The sequence below is a fragment of the Spizellomyces punctatus genome, assembly GCF_000182565.1.
Source record: "Spizellomyces punctatus DAOM BR117 chromosome Unknown supercont1.1, whole genome shotgun sequence".
In the NCBI taxonomy this organism is placed as follows: domain Eukaryota; kingdom Fungi; phylum Chytridiomycota; class Chytridiomycetes; order Spizellomycetales; family Spizellomycetaceae; genus Spizellomyces; species Spizellomyces punctatus.
In genome coordinates, this window is record NW_015971537.1 from 585,961 (window position 1) to 602,763 (window position 16,803).

General features: G+C 45.1%; 1 protein-coding gene and 1 non-coding gene across 2 annotated transcripts; one reads left to right on the forward strand and one right to left on the reverse strand.

The window, feature by feature from the left end:
* Positions 1-2,624: 2,624 nt before the first annotated feature.
* Positions 2,625-2,696, reverse strand: SPPG_10010. The gene has a single exon. It is a non-coding gene; the product is annotated as a tRNA-Cys (tRNA).
* Positions 2,697-10,777: 8,081 nt separating this feature from the next.
* Positions 10,778-15,384, forward strand: SPPG_00233 (uncharacterized protein). Its single transcript, XM_016748565.1, has 19 exons — positions 10,778-11,366; positions 11,465-11,601; positions 11,664-11,726; positions 11,804-11,921; positions 12,012-12,288; positions 12,376-12,421; positions 12,509-12,690; positions 12,767-12,820; positions 12,895-12,920; positions 12,981-13,143; positions 13,226-13,333; positions 13,427-13,631; positions 13,711-13,821; positions 13,901-13,943; positions 14,011-14,090; positions 14,155-14,384; positions 14,462-14,735; positions 14,819-14,944; positions 15,023-15,384. The coding sequence occupies exons 1-19, from the start codon at positions 10,937-10,939 to the stop codon at positions 15,239-15,241; spliced, it is 2,892 nt and encodes a 963-aa protein (XP_016612544.1). The 5' UTR covers positions 10,778-10,936; the 3' UTR covers positions 15,242-15,384.
* The last annotated feature ends 1,419 nt before the right edge of the window (positions 15,385-16,803 follow it).

The window sequence follows — 16,803 nt, forward strand, 5'->3', positions numbered from 1 at the left end:
ATCTGACTTCTGGGACCACCGCTGTGAACCGCGCTTTGCGACGTCTGAACAAGGAAAGTGCTCCATCGAGGACTCGCCGAGATTTATCTTTGAGGCATATCAATCTCTCGATGGCCCTACCAGTGATAATTCAAATTCGTAAATCAGCTTTATTTGTTGAATACATTGAGAGATTATACGACCAGTTGAGCAGACTACCATGAATGCGCTTTGAGATCGGTGAAAATGTACGAAAGTTCCTAGCACAAGCTCACCATCGAGCGCCTGGAAAAAGCCAAGGTTGGGCGGTCTTTAGAAGACTTACCATATGCTCATGGTTTATTTGGGGTGTAATGTGGCCTAGATGGGTAGCTCACAATGATAGTGGAACCGTTTCAAATAAATCAGACATTACCCTTGATACTTGAAACATCATCTGCCCATTCAAATGCGAAATCAAACTGTTTAAGATGCACTGGCTCGTCCTCTTTCCAATGGTCAGCCCCCAGATACGGATGCGCCAGAGCTTCCAGGACCGTGATGCCTTTGACGGCTGAAAAAGAAACCTTTTCAACACCATTGTTCTCTAAGAGGAGCCACCGAGAATTGACCTCGGGACCTACATAGTGCGATACCACTGATACTCACTATTTAGTGAATACATTGACAAGATTATATCACAAGTTGAGCGGAAGGACTATCATGAACGCGTTTTGAGACAAGAGCTAGGACAAATGTTCACCGTTGGGCTGAGGTGAACACGATTCGAGACAGTGACCCTGAGAAAAACTAAATCCGAGTAAACTGCTTTTATTTAATAAATAGATTGACAAGATAGTACCACAAGTTTAGCAGAGGACTAACATGGATGCGCTTCAAGACCGTTCAGAAACAGCAAAGTTTCTAGGACCATCTTACCATTGACGTTGCGAGACGGACAAAACTGAGAAAAACTAAATCCGAATAAACTGCTGTATTCAATGAATACATTGACAAGATAATATCAAAAACACATTGAGCAGAGGACTAACGTGGATACCTTTGAAGACCGCAAAGTTTCTATGACAGTCTCACCATTGAATTACTGTGAACACGGTGCAGAGATGGCGTGGAATACCTGTGGCCCCTGTTCTCGTCCGTTAATTATGGGCTTTGATTTTAACGAGATATCAAGTGACAAATCGTATCACTCCTACACTGTTAATCGCCGGGCACCTTTTATGGCACACTGCAACTGAGATTGAAACCATGCACTTACCGTGACTGAGAAGATGTGAGCAGTGACTGCGAGCATTTTGATAGAGTAAATCCATTACAATCATTACCTAGATTTTGAGGTGGCCGATGATAAACAGTGTAGGAGTGGTACATCCAAGTTGGAAATGAAATGATTGGACATGAGTTGTTCCTGAGGGTCGGCTCTGGACGAGTTACGAGAGATATAGTGTACAATTATTTTTCCTGGGTACGACCGACTTTTACTTTTCCTATCCCAACTATATATGAATGTACGTTATCTCTTTAGTACGGTATATTTCCTATCCTAACTATATATGAATATACGTTATCTTTCTTTTTAGTACGGTATATTTCCCATCTTTACTGTACACCAGATTTGATATAATAGAATTTCTTTTCATCCTATCTTTATTATTCATGATCTATACGTTTGGGTTAAAAAACAATTCCCAGAGGCCGAGATTTGATCTCAAGACCTGTGCGTTTCTACCATTAAGTGCATGTTACCGATACTTTTAAAATAAAGTATTTGCAGTGGAACTGGAGAGGACTCCCCATCTGCCCATGCCACCAAAATTCAACCAACCGAAAACAAAAAAACTTTTTGCATTAGTCTCAGAGAACCGAGATTTGAAGTCGGCGGTTACGGCAGTGGGACATGTTTCTACGCGCATTACCAATGGTTTACAAATGACTAAGAAAAACAGATCGTTCTTGGGTGTCCCAAACTCTGGCATTACTCTCAGAGGACCGAGATTTGAACTCGGAACGGGTGCGCTTGTTACGGCAGTGGACATGGTCCACCGCGCGTTACCAATGGCTTACGAACGACTAAAAAAAAGATCATTCTTGGGTGTTGGGACGTGGTCCTACACGCCGCGTTACGGCAGTGGACATGGTCCTACGCGCGTTACGAATGGCTCATGAATGACTAGAAAAAAAGACCCGCCTTTGGTGCCTAGAGGACTCACTGAGATTTGATCCTGGGAGCCATGCGTTTCTACTACCAAGGGCATTAAAAAAAAACGTCCCCCAATCACACACCCTCCCCTCCAAAATCATACCATTTAACTTTTATTAACACCATGACGATAGTTGAAAAAAGACGGATTTCCCTCGATTCACAAAGGAACAGTTGCGTTTCTAGGTAGGACCATACTCACTGCCGTAACCGCGTTACGGCAGTGGGACATGGTCCTGCGCGCTTTACCAATGGCTCACCAATGGCCAACAAAAAGCAGATCGTTCGTTGGTGGTGGGGATGGCTGAAAAAAAAAAATCGCTTTTGGGAGTCTAGGGGGATCACCGAGATTTGATCCTGGGACTCCTGCGTTTCTACCACCAGGCGCACCCGCTGTGAACGCGTTACGAATGGCTAAAAAAAAGTGTTGGGCGGGCGCGTGGAGAGGACTCACCGAGATTTGAACTCGGGACCTATCGATCTGCAGTCGATTGCTCTACCACTGAGCTATAAGTCCCCGTGTTATCACTTCCCATTTCGTATTGCTCTACCACTGAGCTACAAGTCCGTGCTTACCACTGAGCTATAAGTCCCCGTGTTATCACTTCCCATTTCGTATTGCTCTACCACTGAGCTACAAGTCCGTGCTTACCACTGAGCTATAAGTCCCCGTGTTATCACTTCCCATTTCGTATTGCTCTACCACTGATCATTATGACAGTACACCGGAACCTATCGGTCCTGGTGTCCTGTCATAACTTTTAGCCTACCCCCACCTACACCGTTAATCACCAGGCATCCCAATATGCTCTAATGCGTTAATGCACGCGGTCACTACCGGTCCTGGTGTACTGTCATAACTTGTCGCCTATCCCCTTCCCTCCTGTACACCGTTAATCACCGGGCATCCCAATATGTACACTCTGGGAAGATCAAACTATTGCCATGTTTGGCACGATTCTGGTTCAAGGTGAAGGGAGAGTCCACTTATGATCGTTAATCCAAATTCGTGCCATCCAAATTGCAAGTTTCCTCTGTCCCACGCTGGAGGACCTCCTCTTCTACATCCCACCCTTTTCATCTGACCTGTGTTTTCCCGACGACACCTTTGGCAGCATTAAATAGCACATTTTTGGCCTGCATATCATTTCCACTCCTACCAGACGACACAGATAGTGCATGAGCACTGACCGTTGCCAGATTTTTGTTCTTCTTGTTGCCCTTTCCGGTGGTGTCCGGAATGGTTCTGATTCCAATCCGTGATCTCTGGCAGAGCTTTACGTATTTATGACAGTCTACGGCATTCAAGATGTTTGACCAATCTTGAACATTGTCAACTCTATCAACCCGAATGACATTGCTGCTGCTTGGACTACTTACAAGCAAACTATGCGTGTAAGAGTTTGCGAAGCGGCAAGCAGAACAACAAGGACTAGCAAAACCCTCCCGCTCTTGGATTTCAACGATTGGTGTGGGGGCGAGCAAAGCTTGGTCAGCAGACGAGTAAATGGTTGCGGTACTTGATTGCCGTACCATGAACTTCTCAGTCGTGGTCGTGGTCGTGGCTAGCTGCATCAACTCAATTCAATGCACACGGTCACGATAGGTCCTGGTGTACTGTCATAACTTTTAGCCCACCACTCCTACACTGTTAGTCACCTTAGTGTAGCTAATGATGAGTATCGTAAGGTTGTATCAAGATTTCAAAACCAACCTTTAACAGTTGATCCTTATGTATTGGAATTTATGGTACAGTACGCTCTACTCCATCAACTCAATTCAATGCACGCGGTCACAGATAGGTCCTGATGTGCTACTCCTATCGATGTATTCATCGGACAAGCTGAGCACTGGTTCGAGGACAAAGCACAGGAGAGCCATTGATGGGTGCGCCTATCGTGTCCAAATGTATCGGTCCGGTTCCTAGCCAGAATTTAGCATTCCCATGCTCGCAGGAGGAAAGGCTTAAGGATTCTAAAAAGGGTGTTTCTGTTGGTTGTTTGGGGGCGAGAGGCAACGAAAATTGGATATAGAGTGAGGCGGTGCGCCGATCGTTTGTCGGGTTCCAGCCAGGTTTTACGCATTCCCGTGCTCACAGGACGGAGATCCTAAAAGAAGGTTTCTGTTGGCTGTTTGGGGGCAAAAGGAATTGGTTGGACCAGGTGTCACAAATGCGTTCTTTCCCCGTTTCTTTGTGGAAAACACCAGAGACTACTTGGGAATATCGAGTTTTCTGATACCACCACGAGACTCGACGGCGTACGAGATCGTATACCAATGTAGACAATTGTGGTGTGCTTGCTGCTTTTTTCGGTGCAAATAGTTAATGCCTTCTATGGCGGTGCTCTCGTATATGGCTCCGGTGGACCTTTTTATTTCTTTAAACCCAAGCAGCAAATGTCACACTGGTGGGTGATCAGTCCAGCAGATGCGTACGGCCAGGTTCCTGTTAACCAGAGGTTGGCGGACAAGCAGTTTTTCGGATTTTGAACCATTTTTCGGATTTTGAACCATCACACTGCAGATCAATCGCTCTGACCACTGATGAGTCCTACTTTATCCGACAAACAGTGTTCGAATTTGAATTATCACACTGTAGCTCTAACAAATGAGCTATAATTGTATCGAATTTAATGATTGGACTCCGCAGGTTTTTAATTATTCCTTGCGGGCGAGAAAGGCCAAAGAATCCAAAAAAAGGATGTTAGAGTTGGGGGCGAGAGGCAAAGAGACTTGGTTAGGGGTGAACCGGGCAGGATTTGGGGGGCGGGCATGGTAATCAGTCCGGTGGTGCATGCGTGCGCGATACATAGAACTCGGCCATTGAATCCACCAGGGATGTCTTCATTTGTTATCTGGTATTTGGATAACTCAAAGACCGGTTGGTACTAAAGTAAATTTATTTGTTAAATCACATCCTGTTACTGTTTACACTTTTCGAGAGCTGTCTGTCTGTCCCCATTATGGGTTCAAAGTCTCATTCCGCAAGGAAGGTGTGCGAGGTAACGTACCAACATTTCTCATCATTTACTGTACACTACTCTTCCATCCATCTGGCATCATGGATAGAGTTTTTGGCTCGGCACAGAGCCCAGCCGTATGCGGCACCACTCGTTGAATGGGGTGCAGTAGATGCTCGGCAGGTGCGCCAGCTGCTGGTCAACATTGCAGCCCTGCGTCGTACTCTAGCATCATAGAGGAAGCAAAAATGTGTGAGAGAATCCATAAAAGATTGACATCGTATCGGCCGACGGGTTGAGTCCCTAACAAAATCTGCTCTACCTTCATGTATACCATGCTCTGATATATCTGGTGTCCTGGATCGACAATGTTTAGCCCACGCAAATGCCTTTTTCTCCTTGGACAATACACATCTTCTCACTTTACATCGAGCTTTGTATGCATGCATCCATGTCCGCTCAAGCTCAATGAATCCACTGCCGAGATTTGACCTCCATTCTTATTCCCCCCATAAGCTCTCCGTTATATATCCACTTCACCTCGACATGCACAATCTCGCCTTGGTCAGCTCAACTTAATTACACACCACCGAGTTACGACCCATTCTTGAATATATCTTTTTTAGTTAGTAAGGATGGAGGTCCAGTCCTTGGGATGGAAGAGTGGGCTAAATGCATTAAAGAACCAGCGGTGAGAAAAAACGATATGTACGAACGTTAGTGAGCAGATACGTGGTGACTCTTTCCAGCAAATGGTACTGAGCTTCATAGGGCAACCTTTCATGCACAACTTTAGTACCATACTCCCTAATGCACTCGCCATCATCTTGCTCCCTCCATGGATGAACGACAGTTAGAGTGCACTCCGTATGCTATCCACTCGTCATATCCTAATGTCGCACTCCACTTATTTCCATGATAAGTGTAAGCAACGCTGCCCCTCCCTTTGCTCTCCACTCGACATAGCTCAATGTCGCTTTCCACTCTATCTCCATGATGAGTGTACAAGTTATGGCCCTACCCGAACCCAAACCTCAACCTGAAACCTAACCCTAGATGCTAACCCGACCGCGAACACTAAACCAAACCCTAACCCGGAATGCGACAGGCTAACTCTAATCCAAACCCAAGACATGAGAGGTGAATCTCTATTGCACTCCACCCGAAACCACTCCCATTCTTATTCCCCATAAGCAACTCTTCTTAATATATCCACCTGCACACCTCACCTCAAGCTCGGGCCAATCAGTTGCAGACAATTCCATACCACAGCCTTACAACTCCCAAATCTTATCCCCCTAACACAACTCACCCTGATATATCTATTTACATCGGGCTCAAGGCACGCTCAACCCCACTTTTATATATGGGTATCCACATGTCAGCTTGAGCTCATTTGATGGCCACCGAATTAGGACTCCCAGTCTTAATTCCCATCTACACAATCCAAGCTGAGCATTCGTGTATCTACACCTCAGCTCGAGCTCAAGACTAGCAATTGCAGACACCACCAAGCTATAACTCTGCGCCTTAATCCTGTCCATACAACCTTGATCTAGTTAGTTGGCTGCCTGATCAGATGGCACCAAGGGAAAACTTGACGGTTTAACTTTGATCTCTTCAGTTGCTTGCTTTCTACACATGGCAAATATTCAAAACAAGGTGTTGAATTGTATTTCTGAAATTATGCTTATTATCTTGTTCCACAGTACTCTTGCTTTTATTTAGTAATGTTGCGTATTTTCTTGTTGAAATGCTTTTCATCAGGATGGCAATAACTAAGGGATCAGCCTTGGCCGCTAAAGCACTAGCAGCTAAATTCACAGTCTCGAGGTTGGTTACGTTTTCAACTAGTTGGACCTTGTCAGTTACTACCATTATTCTGTGTTCCTGAAGCATTGACACTTCACCTGCTGTTCTATAGATTGTATTCACAATGATTCTTTTCCACTGCTATGCCGACATTCATGATTATCTGGAGTTTCAGTAATTCTTCTAGTGCCATTTTGATCAACCATGTCATACTGCCATGAAATCTCTTGAGTTGCATAAAAGCATGTTGGGTTATCTTCATGTTCTGATCGACTGCAACTCTCCTAGTGCATTACCCCAATTTTGAGACTGCCATCTTGAACAAGGTACAACCATGTCATGCTCGTGCTGACCTTAAGGATATGCCATTGAATCTCTCGAGTTGCATAAAGGTCTGTTGGGGTTCCCTTTTTGTTCTGAGTTTTTCTTGTAATTGACCAGAAAGCTACTCTGGCGATGATGCGAAATGCCAAAAAAAAAGTGCGGCTCAAGTTACAAAAGGATTGAACCTGGTAGGATCAACTACAGCCCATTTTTATGGTGGTCGATCCTTGCATGGCAGAGGCAAGGGCAGATCAACTGCCATCTAGAAATATCGCAACCATGAGGAAAATCTTCATTCTTTTAGGTTGCATATCGAGCATTGTTTTGTTGACGGCGTCCATTTTATTACCCGGAATATTCACACCTGATTTGAAAGAGTGCAAACCCACACTTGCATCGTTCGTGAGCTCTGCAGCAACAAGGGAAAAGACACAACTTTGTACATACAGTCCATGCTTGTGAAGTGCAGATTTTTTTCTTGCTGTGGTGCGAACTTTGATAATGACAGATGCTAATCGCACTGCTTTCAACGGCACTGCTTTCTGTGTATAATGAATACTAGCATCCTGAAAAGTTTTCCATTTCACCATGATCGGTTGATTCGAAAGTAAAAGTACAACGATCGGAGCAAACCCGTCCCGCTGGACATTCATCGACAAAGCACAACGTGTGCAATGTGTTTGCTTTATCCTCCTTACACACCGTCCAATGATATATGAATGCTTGCTAATGGGCCAAACCTACTACTATCATCTGGAGTCAACAACATGTATACCCCATCAAACCCGGGCGTGTTTTCAGCTGCGAAAAGTCTCGTTTATCTGTATATATGGATGGTGCTCCAATGAGTTTTCTTATGCAATCTAAATTACCAGCCGTGTAGAGCCATGTGTACACTACAAAGTTCACTAATATATATTATGGTAAATGAATTCTGTAGGCAAAGTTTTCTTATTAGCATATGGTAGTGACTTAATATCATTAAATACAAAGCTGCCTAATGGTCCTTCTGCGGCTTTCAATTCTGACTTTTGCCCTCTTCTCTCTCTCTCTCTCGCTCTCGCTACGTCTGCTCACACTTGGTCCCAAACACACTGAAATTCCACAATGCGCCAAATCCTGGAAAACTCCCGCTCAGAGGTAACTCCCAGTAGAGTACCCTACACGATGGCCCTCCGCCAGTCGTATTCCTTGCGGACGTTTCCACATGTGGTACAAGAAGTAGATCAGGCCAGCTTGAGGTTGCTTCGGGCCACCGTACATCGGACGATTGTTGAGAGATTCACAAGGAATAATCTCGATGTATCTCGGTTGGTGGAACAACTGACCACCTTCCTGTGTCCGCAAGAGGAGGCCACGACCGAAGACCTCTACCGGTTCCAGAGGCTCTTGGGTGAGCACTTGTTCATCTCGGACAATGACATGGCAGAGGCGTTGCAACTAGAAGAGCTGGACGAAGCCTACCTCCCAGAGGAAGGTTCTCAAGTCCACCACATCCGCAGCTGGGCCCTTGCTGTGAGTGATATGCAACGGCTCCTCTCCCAGTGGGACTTCTCCTTCAATCTTCCACATTGTTAGTCCCCGAATCTTCACTGGAGGAATCCTCACTGGGGAAACTGCTGTCCCCACCTCCACCCTCACTCCCATTCCCACCCGCACGACCATCCGCATGACCACCCGCATGACCACCCTCACCCACATCTCCACGCACGCCTACGGCCACGGCTTCTCCGTGCCGCCGCGTCAGCCCAGCCCGATGCAGCGATTCCAAGTGCTGGCCCCTGGTAGGTGGAGACTGTCATCGTATCACTGGGACAGGTGCCTTTTGGATATCCGTTACGGCCGTAGAGGTAATACACCTGGCGAGGGCTCCACCACACTTGCTCGTCGAACTAGCTTGATCTTCATTCGATGAAGGCCCCAATGATACTTTGCTACCTCTTCACTTTGCAAGACGTCGCCGTTTGTCTTCTTTTCATGTCATTTCCCCCAAACTCCTCCACACTGATCTCCAGACCCTTTGGGGCCAGTTGTGCGCGAGCAATGGGAAAGCCTTCTTCATTTTGCAGCATCCGGTCGCCCTCATCAGGTTCGTCGAACTCCAAAGCCTCTGCTATCTCATTGCCGGAGATGAACAAGTGTGCTCACCCAAGAGCCGCCGGAACCGATAGAGGTCCTCGGTCGCGGCATCGTCTTGCATGTACGGTGTCAATTGTCCGACCAGTCGAGAAACATCGAGATTATTTGGGTGAATCCCTCAATAATCGTCCGATGCACTGTAGCCCGAAGCATCCTCAAACTGGCCTGGTCCACTTCTTGGACCACATGTGGATATGTCCGCAATGAGTACGACTGGCGGAGGGCCATCATGTAGGGTACTCTTTTGGGAGTTACCTCTGGGCGAGACTTTTCGAGGATTTAGCACATGGTGGAATTGGTATATAGGAATAGGTGAGAGAGACAGAGAGCGAGTTGGCCAAGTGGGCGAGAGCAAAGAGAGGAACGGTTTATATCCAAAAAAAAAGAGAAAAACTCAGCCATGCGGATAAAGGGAAGAGTTGTCTCATGCGCCCCGAACCCTACCATCGCGGGGAAATTGGAATAGCGCGACAACATATTTGGACTTTTGACGGCTGTCACTTGCGTTCTGAGAAAGCAAATATCATTTTGCCGTCGAAATGTATGTGGTTGGATGGAAGCAGCCCCCAAAGAGGTGAATCTACCATCTCTTCTCACCCGCTGCCTTAGTGTCAAAAACCCGTTCGCCTAAACAGAACGTGGAATATATCAAAGTGTGGAAGCATTCGATGGCATCAGGCAAATGGTACTAGACGGTATACGAGCACAGCTTCTACCGCGTAAACTTCAATCGCAAAATCAGAAGACAAGGAAGGTCCTGGAACAGTGCACCTATCCAATGCCGTTAATAATGGTCGGTGTCTCTTGCCCATTGTAAGAATCTTTTATGGATAAACAAACATGGCCTTTCACATCGGCCATACTTTATCACATGACAGGTGTCTTAATAGATGCAACTACCGGTATGCAATTGCATGTATTGACACACGCTCTGCCGAAAGGCTTGACGTTATGTCAAATTAGCACCATGCTTCACAGTGCAGAACAGGGCAGTCAGGTGCTTCCTGGATGCTCGTGGGTTAGCTCCTCAAATAATCCTGGCAGGGCGCAGGATGATACCCCATTCAGCAGGGTGGGCAGGGGGTAGGCAAGTTCTAACCCCATCGCACTACTGTTGCAGTACTGACAATACACAAAGTAAATACGGTAAATTGCTGCCAGAATTGATGTGTCTGTCATTAACCACGGCCAACACTCTTGCAAAGATTCCAGGGTTGTGGTCCATGCTTACAAATGGATTACCAAATGGACGGGCAAATAGGTCCGCATATAGATACCCTGATTTTAAACTATGCTTATTATTATTATTTATATTTATACTGAATACCCTTCCCTTCAATTCGTGGCATCAATTTACCCAGGATGCGAATATTCGTTGATACCTCGGAATATCGGAGTGCAAATTTAACCCTGGCGATAAATATTCTTTGATATCTCAAGAGGAATACAATTGCCTGTGCACTAGGAGGCTGCCCTCTTTCTCTATTCTCCTGATTAAGGTGATCCTCTGACAATCGTCAAGATGTCACCGATCTACATCATCCTTGTCCTTGTCGCCACTGTGCTGGCCGACGATCCTTGGCCTTCTTGGCCTACCCCATACCCCATGTATCAAGGATTGGCGGCCGATGGCACTATATTTCCAAACCCCCCAAATACGAGCACTCCCTTTTTCGTCCCGTACAATGGATCCTGGTCAGCTCCAACTCGCTCGTTCCCGCTTCCTGCGGTAGGTCCCGCCAGTGATGCCCGGAAGGCGCTTAACAAATCCATCACCCTCCGTGTGGGTGTCTCCGTATATGGGAGCGTTTGTACACCTGACCTCGACTTTTATTCGCCGCCCGACTGTGATGTACTGACTGAAACGCGAACGGCGACATTGCTGGCCCAAGAAGAGATCAATGCAAATCCATTGATTCTGCCGGACGCCAAACTTGAGGTGGTTTTCCTCGGTAAGTACTACAGTTGAGAATAGATGTAAGAGACTCGCTTCTGGGGGTTGTGATGTTTGCTAAAGAGTCTGTGCCCTGTTTTATTCGTCTCCATCCAGACAATGACTTTCCTGACTTGACAATCCGCTCAACCGTAACGGGCTTTACGGTGGCAAACCCACCTTTATCCTTGATGCTGGGATCAAGTCTAGATTCCGACACGATGGTAACAGCTGCATATACCAGCGCCTTCAGCGTAAGTGCAAGCAGCGGGATCCGGCAAGATAGAGTGCGTTCTAACCTTGGTCTGTCAAATAGTTCCCTCAAATTGGCGTTAGATCGGACTCACCCGTATTCACAGCATATCATGACAACTACAAGGTGATATTCGCTAGCGCTTTCTGGTCAAATCCTCCCATGCTCTGGACCTGCGCTAATATTTACATCGCTCCATTTAGTATTTTTGGCGCCCCTCCAGTGGAGGACAGCGTTACGTCAACATGGCTTTGATTGCACAATCCTTTAACTGGAAACAGGTGGGCATCATCGGCGGACAAGATCAGTATTCGACCACGGGTAAGCTCCATTAATTTGCACTGTGAGCCACTCTTTAATACCTTGGCTTCCAATCATTTCTCATCTGCCGCGGTTTTATTTTACATACAGCTGCCCAACAGCTTTCGGATGCATGTCATGAAATGGGAATCACAGTCATATCGCAGCTTGCCTTCAAATGGAGTGTGTCAAAAAGGGATCCCACCGCCTGTTATTGTTTAAACTGTAATACTATGAACCCGGACTGGAATGCGATCAACATGACGACATGCAAGAGAGAGCTTTCTTCAGGATTTGCTCAATTGAAGGGAACGGATCTTCGAGTGTTTTATGTGCTCATGGGAGGCGAGTACCTGATAGATCCCCTTCTGCTTTATTTTACTGCAAGGTAAAGCCAAGTTCCATTGCATTTAATACTGCGTCTAGAAATAGTGGCAAAAACAGTGTTGTTAATCGCTTCTTCCCACGTCTACAGCGAATTCGGTTTGGTGGGCGAAGATTATGTCTGGATTACAAACTTGGTAAAAGAAATGGGTCTTTTCGTTGAACGGTTTTATCGCACGGTGATTTTTGATTTAACCTTTTTTTGTTTATTATTCATCCCACAGCCCGTCAATAACTATCCTGATCGTTATATGGTCACAAATTTTGGTAAAGACTACCTCCCAAAGTTACGAGGACTGCTGGTACCAGACGATGCACCGACCATGAACGATGAAACCAATCCAACAGAAGCGCTACAGCACCTTTTGGGTATATGGCCATCATTCGTTGCGCAGAATTTAGAACGGTAGGAATCTTGTAGTTGGGGGTATGGTCAACGTTTTTGCGGAGAATGGTGCTTGACTCGTATCTGTGTTCTCTAGCGTTCAGACCAGTGGCTCCATAGGGGATTTCAACGTGCCGTCTCTCCGTATTAGGTACGTAAATTCTGCATTGGTTACAAGGATGATCAGCTAGTTTGCCAATATTGACAGAATTCTATCCTTTCTAGAGATTACTATGACATTATGTATTATTGTACGTTGATGCTGGGAGCTCGCAATATTTTTTGTTCTGAACAATGTATATTTTCTCCAGTTGCCAATGCCGTCGATCTAATCCTCAACAGCCAAAACCTTACAATGAACGACTGGTATTCCGAGAAGCTTTACAAGCAGCTTACGATAGATGTCTGGAATTCTACTGGATACATTTCGACTACTGGACAGTACATTTTGACAGAAAATGGCGATAGAGTAATGTAAGTGGGGTTTTGGCGTTCGGTTTCTTGTTCACGGTATGTGCAACGTTTACTCACATATGCATTTTTCTTTTGTTGTCAGTCCGAGCTTTGTTTACCAAATGGATGGAATTAATTGGGACACATCGCCCGCTATTGCTGCAATTGTTGAAAACACTCTAAAGTTCGAGGGCCATTCCGGAGCTACATGGTAAAGAAAACCAGTTCCATTACGACTGTAATATGTACTGGCCTTTGTCGCATGCTAAAAGTTTTCTTGCCGCCCTCTTTTGTATCTGATCAGGTTTGGCAGTCGGTTGACCGTCCCTCCCGACCATCCTATCCTGCACCTACAACAAGTTTCCGTCCACGATGGTCTCGGTGCAACGTTCACAGCCTTATACACAGCAGCCATAGCGGTCTGTACGGCAAGTCTTGTCACCATTGTTGTACTGCGAAAGGATAAACGCATGACAAAACGTAGCCCTGTGTTCATTGTCAATATCCTGGTGAGAAAATCCATTCTGTTCGTGATACTTTGTCCCGATCATCTACGATTTTTATCTAATATTGTGGGGTATCTTATAGTTGGGATTAATATGTGTCTTGGCGACTATATACCCGAATGTCTTTGGTACAACGCCTCAGACATGTGCGATTGAGCGATGGACTCAAGGCATAGGATTTGCGGTGGTCATGGTACGTTTGCCGCGCAATTTATTAAACTGATTTGATGGGCAAAAGGTCATGAACGATTGATGCGCTTCTTCTTTTACAGGGAAATGTTGCAGCAAAGGCATACCGTATTTGGCGGATTTTTGGTACGAATTTTGTGAATGTTTACTTACCACCACCAACTTTTGACTCATTCCACTCACTAAACCTTAGACAATGCTAAAATGAAGACCGTCAGTATACCCAATAGCGAGCTGATGAGATTTAGCGGGATTATAATGCTCATCGAAATCGTGAGTATCTCGAGTCCGCGGGAAATAATCACAAGTGTAAAGGTCTAATTCTACTTTGGGACAGATTCTGTTGGGCATTTGGACTGGCGTGGACTTTCCAGTCGTTCTTATGGAGCAAAGTGGAACAAAGTATAGATTCGTATGTGGAGCGCGAAACGAAACGGTCAGCACGGTTCTTACTGCCATTGTCTATGCGTGCAACGCGCTTTTGCTGTTTGGAAATGCGTTTTTGGCTTGGAAGACCCGGAATGTGGCGACAGACTATGGGGAAGCAAAGCATATTGCGTATACAGTGTAAGGACAGGTTCCAAAGCCTTACCGCGGGTGTGGGGTAACACTCACAGCATACCCTCTTTTTGATGATCTCGCAGATATAACGTTGTGGTGATATGTCTCATAGTGGTCCCTCAAGCCTACCTTAGCACCTCCACATCAGCTACTCTTGCATTCGCAGTGCGATTCTCTCTGTCGCTGGTCGCAATCGTCATAGCATGGGCCTTACTAGTCGGCAGCCATCTTTATATGATCTTTGTTCCACCTAGCGGAGACCATTTGAACATGAACATTTCCAGCATTGGACGGGCGCCCTTTAATAGTTTGACGAATACAACCGTGACGAGCCTGGCGGATGCATCTACAGTCAAGGTTTGTTTGGATTCAAAAAAAAAAAAAGATTGGAGTTAAATAGTTTGCAAGAGTATTGACGTGGATGCATTTTTCATTTTTAGTACCTCGTCGGGGACTTTTCCTTTCGCGATGATTCAAAGTTCTTTAGTGTGTGGAAAAGTTGTCAGCTGCACATTATTGGTGCCTCGCGGTGTTCACTCATGATTCGATACTTGTCACAAAATAAGGTATGTAGATGCAGAACGGGGTTTTCCAACAAACTCTTGCACTCATTACATTGCTCTTTTTGTTGGCACTTTTGGTAGACACCCGTCCACAATGTTATCGAACTTGCCGACGTAATGGCCGTGGAAAGAAGTAAAGCTGAAGAGGACGAACTAGACACCTTTACCATTCAAACCAAGTCTTCGAGATTGACTTTCCAGGCCAAAGATGTCAAGGAAGCCAGTTCGTGGGTAGTTATCTTAAAGGCGTTAGTAGAGTCAAAAACACCTGGAAGTAGCGCCGCTGCAAGCGCAACTTGATTGATTTTTGGATCTGGGATCGATCTCGACTGTTTCAAGGGCATTTGGAGATTAAGTTTTAATTAGAACTGAATTAAACCTGCTTCAACACAACATGTCATCAACATGCAGTATAGAAACATAGCTCGTCCCTTCCGTCAGCAGCTTCCGTTGAACTACGAGGTTACGAAAAGTCGTTGCTACTTCTTTGGTATACCCTGGGGATAGTGCACACGTGGGTTCCATAATCGAAAGGTCGACAACACCATCCTTACGTAGGAAAGCTTGGTAAACCAGCTTAAATTAAATTTTACCTCATACCTTACTTTACGTTAAGGTTGAATATCCAGATCGCATAGTTACGCGTCAACATCAGGGCATTATAAATTTTCTCGTCATGATTGACTGGTAACGATATTCCTTTGGGATACCTAGTGCATATACACATCGAGACTATTTTCTCGAGTTAACATGAACGTTTCCCTATCGTCAATATAATCTCCATTGCCCTTAATTCGATCTTTGGTGTTCTCTCAGGAACATATGCAATATTACATAAAAAATGTGTTGTTTTCACCTTCACCATTGAGGTGACTTACTAGTACTTTGCGAAACACTTGACGTGTACATACCATGCAGCCCTCCGTAGCGACAATACCAGTCACACGGGAGTGACAGATTAGGTTTGATGATATATTTCCTACTTACCTATCGACCTTGAAAACAGATATCCATGACACATAAAGAGGTAATCACTCATTCTTTGCTCTCGACAAGGGTACATGGTTTGGGTACACCTATGCTTTTGATATTTTTCGCTGGGTTAGTACTCGCTTCAACTGACATGTCTGTCATCGTTGTCCTTTCCAAGACATTTAGGTAACTTACCGCAAAGCTAGACAATTTAAAATGCTGTAAGCTATGAGAGTATGTGAGTGTGGTGATAGCATGCAAGGTAAGTAACCTGCTGGGATCGTCAGAGGAAGCACCTTTTGCAACTAGTCGCGCAAGATATTACACTTGCTCATTTTGGTTCCGGGTACATAATTACGATAAACATACGTAACATATTTTAAAAGTCAAAAACGCCAGAGAATCGATACATCATGGGTGAATCAAAGTACACAGAGACTCATCATAACGACCAAACAAGGAACGTTGCTTACATGTTTTTGCATCTCGCCATTCTTGCCTTACGAACCTGGGTGATAGGGTTCTCTGTTTCATTCCCCAAAAGTATCGTTTTCAGCCTTGTTGATAATGAAATTTCGATGCATTATCAATGACAGTCAACAATCTCCTCGTTACCTTTAACGACACTTTCGACATAGGGTATCAAAAACTGACATCTCGTACACCAAAAGTAAAAAAGCCAAGCAAAATTGTATGGATATTTAGACTCCAATAAAAAGAACAACCAAGTTTCGAGTGGACTTGATTATAATGAATAGAAACATGTTTTTAATACTCTGCATTTGGGAGTTTGTTGGATTATTTCAAACATCAAAATACTGGGCAGCGAGAGAATGAGGGGGGTTTTTCCAAAACTGATAAAATATCTACATAAAAAATGGGCAGATGTG

Bases quoted from the DNA above. Each gene is read 5' to 3' on its own strand.
- SPPG_00233 (XM_016748565.1), top strand. From the start codon at position 10,937: ATGTCACCGATCTACATCATCCTTGTCCTTGTCGCCACTGTGCTGGCC. The intron at 11,367-11,464 runs GTAAGTACTACA...GTCTCCATCCAG, and splicing joins ACTTGAGGTGGTTTTCCTCG to ACAATGACTTTCCTGACTTG. The intron at 12,691-12,766 runs GTAGGAATCTTG...TGTGTTCTCTAG, and splicing joins GTTGCGCAGAATTTAGAACG to CGTTCAGACCAGTGGCTCCA.